The following is a 12,198-nucleotide window of genomic DNA, read 5'->3' as shown; positions in this document are numbered from 1 at the left end:
TTTTATCAAATTAAATGTTTCATGGAGTGACGTGTGTTTGAGTGAGTGATGCTTCTCCCTCCACCGTCCCCTTTTTATTTTAATGATCATTTACTGAAAATGAGACCAACTTTCTCTCTAACATATCGTGTCCTGTTTGAGTTCAGTGCACATCGCAGAATTTTGACTTTTCCTACCTTGGCAGCCATGATCATGGATGAGCCCCCGCGGACTCCGAGGATGGGGATGTGGGTCTGGGCCGAGATGAAGTCCAGGATCTGGGCGATGGCCTCCTGGTCGGTGTCGTCCCCGAACACCACGCCCTGCAGCCAGTGCTCGGTCATTAGGTCACAGATGCTCTTGATGATGCTTTTAGGGTCCGTCTCATTCATGGTCAGCACCTCCACGTTGGGCGCCATGTGGAGAAAGTCATCCTTCTCCCGGGCCCCGGCCAGCGCCACCTCGCTGGAGTTGCCCACCAGGACCACGGCGATGCTGAGGCCTCGGAGGATGTTGGGCAGGGCCATGTGGTGCGGAGGGGGCTGGGGGATGGGTACGTAGTGGCCGCCGCCTCCACCACCACCTCCACCGCCCTTCTCTCGCCGCGAGTGGCAGGCCGGGGGCAGGTGGAGAAGGCAGAGCAGCAGGAGAAGGAGGGAGAGGCAGAGAGAGGCGCTGGAGCGGCGGTGAAGCGAAGGAGGCGGAGGAGGGTGCAGGGGTCGGACCGGCCTCTCTTGCTCCTGGGCGGCCGAGGGGATGGAGGTGGAGGCCCCGGCGTGGCCGTGAGGCGGGGAGGGGCTGCGGCAGCCGCAGACGGGCATGGTGGAGGAGTGGGAGCGTAATACCTGGAGAGATAGAGGAGGAGGTAGAGAGGAAAGAGGGAAAGAAAGAGAGCGAGGTTAACATAGCACTATATGCAACATTGATTGAACACAGCACTGAATTGCCAAGCGGCTACATGCATCATATGAATCAGTGCATATCAATGTCTGTCCACAGAAATGGGGCAATGAAGGGAGCGAACGGAGGGGGAGAGGGAGGCCTTGTGGGAAACGAGGGTTTAAACGCACAAAGAGGGATGAGAGGAGGGGGGGGGGTCACACTTGACACATGAATAGTGCATAAACACACAGATACATGGAACGATGGTTAACATATTATCGCACACGGATAAATCTTTCATGTGAAACGCTCAGAAGCAGCATTACAGAGGAAATATAAACTCTCCCTCCAGATGAGGTTCTGGCTTTTCTTTGACGGGGGAGGACCAGGGGAGAGGGGTGAGGTTCGGGGAGCAACAAGGAGGGAGGGACGGAAAGAGCGAAGTTATAGGGAAGAAAAAGATGGATGACTGACAAAGTGTCTGGCGTGAGATGAGTGACACGCCGACCTGAGACGCAGACAAACGCACTGACGCCAAAACTGATAACGTGATTGACAGCGGAGCCGCTCGGAGCAATTGGCGAGACTTTGATATGATTCCCGCCCTCCTCCCTCGACCCCTGTTGGCCTAGTTTAGCACTCGGAGTCGTTTGCTGTCCATCCCTCCATCCCTCCATCCCTCCACCTGCCTCCCACACTCCACTTGACCATAACTCTCTCTGCGACTCCCTCCTCCCTGTGCTTATTTATAGAGCTTTTCATTAATGGCAACGCAGAGGGGAGGGACGGGCCAGGTGGGTTCGGTGAAGACGGAGAATAAGGGGAGAGAGGGGGATAAAAAGCGAGATGAAGGAAAGACAGCGAGACGACGGAGGGTGACGAAGGTGGGACAGCAGCAACAGCCACAACGGCAGACATGAAGAAGAAGCCGCGTCTTTCTCCGAGAGAGACGTGTGTGTTCTCTGTGTGTTTACATCTGAGTGTGTGGGAGGGCATGTGTCCTCTCCAGTTTATCGGCATATAGCTGGTGTGGGTGTACGTTCAGTGGGAATAGATGTTCACTCAGGTTTTGTGGGCAGAGATACCCGGGACGGTGGGGGCGTAGTTGCTCACAAACTTGCTGTGAGTGGTGTATTGTGCGTATATCTCGTACGTGGCCGCCTATAACGAGGCAGATGGAAGGTACAAAGAAGAAGAAAAACACTAAAACAATAAACCAGCCGATGAAGCTGACAGCTAATAAGACAGGAAATGACAGAGAGGGAGAAAAAGCCAGGAGGAGATTGAGAGAGGGATAAAGGGACGAATGCAGAGATGACAGAACAACTTCTTTAGGGAAAACTAATTGCTGGAGGTTCGTCAGCTCTAATTACAGGTCCCTGTGTTAATAGTCAATTGCACACCACTCTCCAGGAAGGATAGAGAGGTGGGAGGGAGAGGGAATGAGGGAGGGATGATAAGAGGCAGAAAAAAGGAAAAGGAGGGGTGGGAGGAAGCGGGAGAAAGACGAGAGAGAGAGCGTAAAACCAAGGAGGACCTCGGTGAGGCGGAGAGGAAGATGAAAGAGCGCGTGGAGAGGAGGAAGAAAGGAGACGGAGGAGAGAGGGAGGGATGTGAGGGAAGAGGGAGAACGGGACGAAAGACGAAAGGGAGGAGGAGAGCGAGTCGCAGACTGAGAGAGAGAGAGAGAGAGAGAGAGAGAGAGAGAGAGAGAGATGCCCTCTTTGAATCTGGACTTCTCTGGCAGCACTCTGTTTCCATGGCAACAATTAAAATAGGCCTACATGCACACACATACAGACACTGTTGATGGACACGGAGATACACACACACACTCACACACACACACACACACACACACACAACCATAGTTCGCACAACTACCCTTGTTAGGACGTCGCTTTGACCTGCGTTCATCGTGGACGAGCCGACACTGACCTTCACCTCAGCTTTAGTCGCCATGACGTCCCAACAAGATCAGTGTTCGTACCACAAAAAGTCCAGCGCACACGCACACACACACACACACACACACACACACACGTTGTAATAAGCATTGATCGAGTTAATGCGGGGTCGTCGTCTAACACAGGCCTCACTCTGCTGTGCATCCTTCACGTGGGTGTACTTCACACACCGATTCCTCTCACGCACAGATTAGCATAGAGACCTCTGACACATTTTACACATGAACACACACAGACACACACACACACACACACTCTCTTTTTCATGCATCCAGGAAACTTGCCACCTCTCCCCATCTCACCCCGTCACACACAGCCGGCAGACGCACACACACACATGCACACACACTCGACACACACACACACACAGACACACACACACATGCCTCCAGGGTACAGATTATATTAGCCGACGCACTGTGTATCTCCAGTGATCATTCGGGAAAGATGAGGCCATTAAAAAGTCCCACAGTGAGTCGGCGGCACGTCTCATAAAGAAACACAAAAGGCGTGTGTTAGACTGTAGATTGCACGAGCGAGGTTATGACATTAATGACCCTGTTTGCCCATCAGCCAGCCCCCCCCCGCATCTCACCCACCATTTGCTCTATTAGCCACACCAGCGCACACAGCAGCCGTATCAGTTACACACGGGTGGACGGCAGATCGCCTCCTCCAGCCCGGGAACCCGCAGGTCCTCGCGCGCACGGTTCTGCTGCTTCTCAAGCTTCTGTTAAGAGTGAAGGTTTTCAGAAATGACACGGAATGTGAATTATAAACATATTCAACAAGGGATTATTGAACGTTTGTAATTGTGCAAGTGTGTATTTTAGAAAGTGGACGGAGAAAATGCAAAGAAATCCATGTGAACGTACACGATTCAATTATTGTCAGTATCGTGTGCTCATCTGCGGGACACTGACACATGAAGTCACTTATCTCTTTAAACGGATTCTACATGTGAATCAGAGAGGGACGACACCTCCGGGCCGGAAGCTTCTGGTTTCCGTTTTCTGCTTCGACCAACTGCAGGTGAACAGTTCGTGTGAAGACCAGAAGACGCAGAACACATTGACCGGAATCTGGCTATCGAGCCAAAATGTCGCCTGGACCTTAAACGTTCGACTCGTGTGACAAAAGAAACTCATCGGACTGTAAACGGTGAACGGAAGAGTTCTGCTGTCTACCCTGGAAACCCAGAAATATTGATTGTTGCCCCCAGAGGCTAATTCATCGCAGATCGTTTGACACAATAATTGACAGTTACTGAATGTGTTGTTTGGACACTTAAGAATAAGATCCTTTTGTGTAAAGCTTCAGTCGAATTTGAATCAGATTAATCAATAATGAATCAACTATTTTGATTAATCATCAGCAAAAATGTTCCAGCTTCTCAAAGAGAAACATTATTTTGTTTTCTTACTCTTCTATGTAGTAAGACAGTTATTACAACTTTCTAATAAGTAAAATATGTAAGATATACAGCATAGAATCTGATTTACAGTGCGTAGTAAGATATGGATGGATGACGTTTGACAATTTCTTAATGCGACCTAATACAACCACCTTTCTGCAACTTGAGACCCGACCACCTTAAACTCTAGTGAGACAAAACCTGACCAGAAGCAGAACTGCTCCAGCCGTGTGAGCTCATTGACTCGGTGTAAGAAGTTAAATGAGAAAACATATTTTCCGGGCCAACAAAGCATCATGTGCTGCTAAACGACGTTTTAATCCACCAAACAGCTCACTGATCGTTTGAGAAAACAAACCGCTGGATCAATTGCTGTTTTATTTGCCATTTTATTGCCAGTTTTTCATGTTGCACCGTTTCCCCTTTTTCTTTCTGTGTCGCCCTGGATCTGCTCTGGAAATTATTGCTCGCGACTGATTGCAAGACGCTGTATTAAACACACGCGTTATTCCTGCTGGCACGACGGTATTTTAACGACCGAACGTCGGTGCCTGGCTAATTCTCAAACGAGACCATTAAGGCAACGCGATCTGAACGGAGCCGTGTTTACTTTGAGACGCAGAAAATATTCTGACTAATGCCGCAGGATTAAATGTCCCCACTCCCTGGTTATGACGGCTTCAGCCTCTGCTGCTGCACAGATGCAACAAGGTAGCGGCCAATTAGGTAAGAACAAAGTGTTTCAGCTACTTACCCGCCCCGACCAAACAAAACCAGGTACTAAGTGGGCCCAAATGGACTATAAATGGGGTAATAGTCGTTAATGAACATGGAGGCTGGCATGGCTCATATTGCTGTGGTGGAAAGTTGACAGAGCAGGAGATATGAGGCATGGCACAGCTCTGCAATTGGCTCACCTCTTTATTTTTGTCAGCGATAAATCACACAATTACAGCAAAGCAAGGGGTCCAGCGCGGGTCTGTGCACGCGTCACACTAACTGTCAGAGGGCAGGTCGTACCGTGGTCTAAACGCTAACTGCAAAACACACGTGCACGATTGGGTAAAATTGCGCTTTTCCAGTCCATCAAAAAATACTTTCCGTGGCCTTGGAGGTGAAGCAACAGGCAGCGTATTGTTCCAGGTTTGGTATTTAATGTATGTGAGTGAGCAGCACTTTGCTCCAATCACAACATATTCTGCTCTCACGGTAATAAATCCACACAGGACAGGAAACATTACTGCTGGGAACGGTTTGTGTGCTTGTGGGCAGTGGAAATGTGTGTGTGTGTGTGCGCGCGTGTGTGTGTGTGTATTTGATGAATATAGTTTGAAAGGTTGTGAACAGCACTCGCAGTGGCTTTCTCTCCCTAATGCATTTTTAGAAACTGACATTTATGGGCTCTTTTTTTTTGTGTGTGTGTTGTTCCGATGAAAGCCGGCAGAAATATGTAACCTTACTGCTAATCTGCAGCGATGAGACGGCTTTGATTTGAAATTGATTCAACGCTGGACGACGCACGACAATATTAAAAACATATTTCAGTCCGCGGCTGCATTTTGAGGAGGTGAGCACCCCCCCTCCATCCCCCCCCCCTCTGTCCGCCCTGCGGGGATGTGACCGGGCCAACATCGCGGGTCACTACGCCGCATACTGATGAGCGGAGAGAGATCAGCTGGATCCCGGAATCGCTGCCAAACCTACGATACGCGAGAGCGTGAAAGAAATGGCGCTCTGATGTGAGAAGTCGTTATAAACTGCTCTGATACATATTCATGCAGCCTGTCTGTGCAGCCTGCTGTGGAGGTGGAAGGTGGTGTGAGTGTGTGTGAGTGTGTGTGTGTGTTTGGACCTGTGTCTGTACATGATGTTCTGAATCAGCCACTCACCAGCCCCCTCACCAGAGCAGACCAGCCAGGCTCTGCGGCCACGTTTTTCCTAAAGGATCCAGGATCCATCTACTGTCACGACGGCGTCTACTCCCAAGAAAACGAGGGGACCATCCATCGCTCTCCTCCTCCCTTACCCCCCCACCCTCCTTCTCTTTCTTCCATTTTTAACTCTATTTATCTCTTTTATTCTCCGTTTCATCATTTTGTCTCTCGGAACAATGCTTCCTCTAAATTCTCCCACTTATCTCCCTCTCGCGCGCTCACACTCTCTCATCGCCCTCTTCTCATTACGTGGTAAGTGTCAGGTTGGTCGATGGTGTTATTTGCATGAAAACTGGGAGGACAAAGGCGACCGGCAATTTTTCACATTCATTGCCCGGTTTGATATTTAGGCGGACAGCGGAAGATGGCCCAGAGAGACAATCTGCCCATATCTCTCTGGATGACTTCGAAACATCTGTGGCGCGTGTACATTATCTTAACCCGCTAAGTCAGGCGTGCTGCAGTGGCTTCATTTCTCCCTTTAATTGAAATGAGAATGTCATGGGAGGCTCACAGCAGCAGAGTAAGTACCAGGAGTTTGAAAACCCTAATGTCAAACCCACACACACTCACGGCCTCTCGGGAGTCAAATACTTGTGATTTCATTGTATGGCATGAACGGAAAACAAGGAGAAACTTCATCCGTGGACTTTAAGTGATCTGCAAGGATCAGGATGTGCTGTTGTTTGGCAGTGGCCCCGTTCAGACCTGGTATCAACATCTGTCCTGAGAGATCAGCGTCAGGTTTGTGTGTTCACACCCGGCGTTAAAAAACATCCTGAATGTGTCTCCTGTCACATCTGCTGATCGGATTTCACCTCCCTGCTCCACATGGAGATAATCACGACCATCGCTTGTGTTTGCAAAGACCAGAACATGTTGTTTTGACTCAGTTTGAGTTCACAGATATGTCCGATAACTTTGTGGGTGTGTGTTGGCGTAACCGAGAGAGAAAGAGAACAAGCGGTGTCACATGGGGCTGAGAAGGGGAAACACAGAGAAGCGTACAAATCTTGATCACACAGGAACGGAGCTGCCGCTGCCTTCAAGTGCCTTTTTAAAAATAATTTGTAGGGTTCGTTCTCTTTTTTTTACGGTTTTGAAATTGGCTGCAGTTGAAATGCAAAAAAAGGCCGCGAGCAATAAAACAGACCGAAGCAGAAGTGTCCCTCAACACTCGGAGACGATGATCAGAAAATGAATATGTGGCTGCGGATAATTAGACGTACAGATGTTTGTTATATATATGGAATAATTATGGCAGGAGGAAAGTGGCAGGGGGGCGAAGTCAGTTTCCTTTTGCACAGGGTCTATGATTACGCCCCTGCACACATTTCCTACTTTATTTAAAAGTCGAGAGTCAGTTTGTGTGTCTGTGTGTGTGTGTGTGTCACTCTACAGCTCCCCTGCTTGTCCGTGTCTCTTCTTGAGGATCGTTGCAGCCACGGTGAACATGAAGAGTCCAGCGTGAGCCAACTTAACTGTCTCTGTAATGACGGACAGGCCACAGAGCGAGAGACACACTGATCGATATCATCCACACGTCTACACTGCTTCAGGCAAACATCTGGAACAAACTATTGATTTTAGATAATTTGAAATCAAAAGTTTCCTCTTTTTATTGAGGCACGTTGTTGATAGTGTATTTTCAGTATTAGTTTGAAAAGATTTCTTTTACAAGGATCTACGTTCTAAAAGCAAAATGTCCAAAGAATGTCCGAGTGAGAATACAGCAGGAAAATGTCCAGATGTGGAATAACAGGTCAGATACTTTCTGAAAACGGCTTCAATGATAAATTGGATCTGCAACAAATTTCTATCTGCAAGCAGTTAGTCACTTCTGCTCATTCATGGAGGGCTGCTGGTTTGTATCGGACAGTCACAGCCACAACTGGAAGTGCAGGAGACAAACTGGTTGTCCTTGCTTTCATGCATGATATCAATAATCTGAGTATCCACGAAGCAGATGTGCTGCCCGAGCTCCGAGCAGCTGTTCCCGGCCACTGACCCCCCCTCCGAGCCCTCACACCCGAACCCAGCCTCAGCTCATTTACAGTCGGGGTTTCAGTGTGAGGCATTTTCTCCTGGTTCCCTGAGATGTGGCAGCTGTTGAGCAGGTAAACCCGCCTGCAGCTGTTTGATGACGTGCTGGTCCTGCAGCGGGAGTCAGACACGAGGACAATGGACAATCAGCTTGTTTCGTCCACACTCAGTCTTTCTTTTTAGTCTCAGGTGGTGTGTGTGTGTTCGGGTTGTGTCTTTGTGGACTCAGTGTTTCCCGCTAACCGTCCTCCATCAACCGTCAGCTGTTGTTTTTGCTTATCAAGTCTCCCATAGACACTAAGACACCTCAACACTTCAGATTGACAAATGTGTTTTGACAACACTCAAGGAGATAAGCACTTGGTCTCTAGGATCTCTCCTAGGGACACGTTTCTATTTACACCTACTCCGCCTCGCAGAACAGACGCTTAATCTTCTCCCTGATTTGTGGCTTCTGCAGCAAAGTCCCTTTCTCTCTCCCCTCCGTTCTTCTTTTCTCTCCTCCATCCTGACTCTTCTTCCCGTTCTCTTACTTTTCCTCCTGCCTCAGTTTGTCTGCTCGCTGCCTCTCCTCAGCTGCCTTTCATCAGCATCAGTCCGTGAGTCACGGTAAGAGACAGGAGTGTTTATATGCGTGCAGTTCTGCTGGAGACCACATTGTCTTCAGAAAGGTAGAGTGAGGGATAGGAGGAGCGCGCTGCATGGAGTGACCCCCCCCCCGTGCCAATAACGGCGCTGTAATCACTTCAAATGTGTTTTATTGTCAGCTTTTCACAGATTAGAGCAGCAATAATCTGTCCTCCTCCATCCATCTCATTCCAAGCTGTTATTTTTGGCACCAGGATTCTGCCTTTTTGGATTAGTAGGTGTGCAAGAGTTTTGGTTTTTTTTGGTCGTTGTTGATGTTTTGTTTTTCTGTGTGGGGTGTGTGTGCATGTGTGTGTACTCGTGAGAAACAACACAGAGGAAGGTATCTGCCCCGCTGCATTGTGGGGGGGGGGGGGGGGGCAATCTCAAGCGGCTGTGGTGCAGGATCGGTTTCTTAAAAAGACGATAGTGTGGCTGCTCGCTCAGAATCTGCATCTTCAAGTGGAAATCGGCATCTCATGGGTACGCTTGGATAAATCTAAACCCGATCCCTGAAATATGCTTAAGCAAGAACACGGCCTAATCCGCTGCTGCTCTGTGTCCGCCGTGTCCGCCGTGTCCGCCGGCACAATGCACACGTCACAGCCGCTGCAACGGGGGGGGGGGGGGGGACACAGACCAAAACAGAAAAAACAAATAGATCCCATTCCATTTAAGGAACTTTTCAGTCTAATCCAGCTTCAGTTAAATGCTGTACATCATCTCACATCTGGCCACATGTTCATTATTTTGTAAGCAATAACTGCCCTGGCAAAATTCTTTAATCCCCCGATTTAAAGGGTCCACGGGAAATGACAAAAAAGGTGAAATAAAATCATCCGGCCCATAATCTTTCACAGACCTCCTCGAATTCAAAGCACCTCGGCGAACACGCTGCAGGAAACCTATCTCCTCACTCTCCCCTGAGGCGGAATATTGACTGATGACTTTCATTTTCAGCTATCAATTCTGTTGCTAATTTTACACATTTCAATTAACTCCAGGTATTCTTGCATGGGCCTTGCTATGATTAGAAGCTGCGCATGGATGGAGTTCACTACCCGCGCCTTGATAACTGCCAGTTCCACTGGTTTAAACAGCAGAGGGAACACGGATCTCCAGTATTCTTTTGGATGCTCGTTTTTTAATTTTATTTTATTTTGCACGATCATCACTATTTTCTTGCAGACGTAAGGTTGTCACGGCTGTCTCTCTCTCTTGCATCCTTCCCAGGGCCGCAGTGCCGAGCGCCTCTCGGCTACGGGATGATGATGAGACTCCCCACAGGGATAATGACATCTAAGAGCGTCTCTCCAACGGATGTCCCCCCCCCCGATTTAATCCCTCCAAACGCTCACCCCGGAGAAGCAGCAGCAGCAGCAGCAGCAGCAGCAGCGCTACACACAGACACGGACGGACGGGCAGATTTGCCAGTTCAACAGGCGGCAGCCACTGAGCAACACAAAGAGACAGTTAGTCAGTCTGGCCAGCTCACCGGCTGCAACAGAAGCAGACGGGAACAAAACACTGCCACAGGTGAACACTTCAGCATTGTGGATGGCACCGGAGTAGAAACCAGCCTCCTCCGAGCTGAGACGGCTTCTCTAATCCCAGAGCAGTATGACAGGATGTCTGCTGCAGACACACTACACCTCCTCTGTGAAGCCGGGTGCAGGTTCTCTTTGAGCTGATAATAAACCGTCGCCTGGATGAAAGCAGCTTTTAAAAGCACCTGCTACGAGTGGAGGGATCGCTCCGTCCACAACAAGGTCAGCACGAGTGGTCAGCTGCACGTTAACAACCTCCAAGCGGCTGTCGCTCAAGGAAGCACAGGTCAAAACACTCAGCGATGCTTCGAGGACACAGAGTATTTACTGGGTCACGTCACTTTAACATGCTCATCAGGGGTGAAATATAGTTTAGAGTACACATCAATACTGATCGTCGATACAGATAAACTACAGAGGAAACATAAAAACAGCCAATATACGGTCGAGGGCGTCGTAAACACGGTCTACAAACCAATGTTTGAGTAGAATGGTACTCACTCACTTCAATTCAGTCAAAGCTGCAGCAAATTTCACACACGCAGGTACATGCAGGTTTATTTAAATACAATCTTTCCCATTGCCAGTGGAGGAGAATTTGATTTTCCACCGGTGCATCATGTCCGACGTCACAAACCCACGAAACACCGAGGAGCTCTCTCACCTCACCGGCCAAATTAGCGCCTTCACCCGGGTGTTTCGTTTCCACCACAATCGGAGCCAGAGGCAAATAAAACCTGCGTCGACTGGGGAGTCATTTTTTCCTCATTGCAAAGAAATTATGTTTTTTAGGATGTTAGAAGGGAAAAGCTAAAAAATATCAGTTATGTTATGTCTTAAATGTGCCTGATTTTTAGATCCATGAATTCTTTCCTAGGAAATGAATAAAAATGTCTCACACAATGTTAAAGAAAGGGATAAAAATGCCTGGAACATTTTATGGTTTCTTCCCGGACCCACAACTCAAGTTTCCACCAAGTTTTGTGGAAATGCGTTGAGTTGTTTTTGTGTAATTTTGCAAACAAATGATACAAACAAACGGACAGGAGTGAAAACACAACCTCCTTTGCAGAAGTGATAATAACTGTCCACGTGTCCAGAATTGTTTTACCATCAAAAAAATTGACGTTCAATCTTGACATTGTTCAGTTGCATCCACTTGAAGTCATGTGGATGAAAAATAAAGTCATCACAATGTTTTCCTGTGTGAGACGCCGACGTATCGACGAGGCCACACTTCATCTAACTTTTCAAACAGCTCAGTGATGCTCGGTGACGCGGTGACCGCCAACAGTTCACTTATAATTATTCATGGCTGCAAATAAAACCGAGCGGTGGCACTGATTACAGGGAGCGTGCGTAAAAGATGATCTGACTCCAGCTCGGGTCAGGAGCCTCTCTGCGCCAGTCGCCATGACAACCAGGGGGGGGGGGGGGGGAGAGACACTCCATTTGCAGCGCCGCACTCTTTCCCAGCGAGTCGCTCCAGTACCTTCAATTAGCCACCCATTATCATTCATGAGTTTGTTTGTGCAAAGCTGTAAGATTGAATTCCAGTTAGCCCGTCCTCCTCGCACCTGCACGCTGATGTAACGTAAAGGGAAGCAGCAGCATCAGCAGCGGCGGCGGCGGCGCTACAGCGACGGCCCCGTGCTCCGTTCCACCTACGCCGCGCTCCATTGGGCTAATTTCTGCTCCGCCGAGGCCTGGCTCATCCCACCGCCTCCACCAGGACGGTGTCAGTTGTGCTTGCAAGACACGCAAAGGTCATAAATTAGCAATAGGCCCCTTGAAGGAGACAAGTT

General features: G+C 48.9%; 1 protein-coding gene across 6 annotated transcripts in view; it reads right to left on the bottom strand.

The window, feature by feature from the left end:
• The window catches only part of LOC117766213 (glutamate receptor ionotropic, NMDA 2B), a 104,663-nt gene that overhangs the window by 74,459 nt on the left and 18,006 nt on the right, over positions 1–12,198 (bottom strand). For all 6 annotated transcript variants that reach the window (XM_034593043.1, XM_034593045.1, XM_034593044.1 and 3 more), the window contains exon 4: positions 177–824. In XM_034593043.1, coding sequence (XP_034448934.1) covers positions 177–824 — 648 coding nt within the window. The remainder of the gene's footprint in view (positions 1–176; positions 825–12,198) is intronic.

Source organism: Hippoglossus hippoglossus, chromosome 8 (genome assembly GCF_009819705.1).
Source record: "Hippoglossus hippoglossus isolate fHipHip1 chromosome 8, fHipHip1.pri, whole genome shotgun sequence".
Taxonomy (NCBI): domain Eukaryota; kingdom Metazoa; phylum Chordata; class Actinopteri; order Pleuronectiformes; family Pleuronectidae; genus Hippoglossus; species Hippoglossus hippoglossus.
Note: the sequence above shows the minus strand (reverse complement) of the source record. Positions and strands in the feature narration are given on the sequence as shown.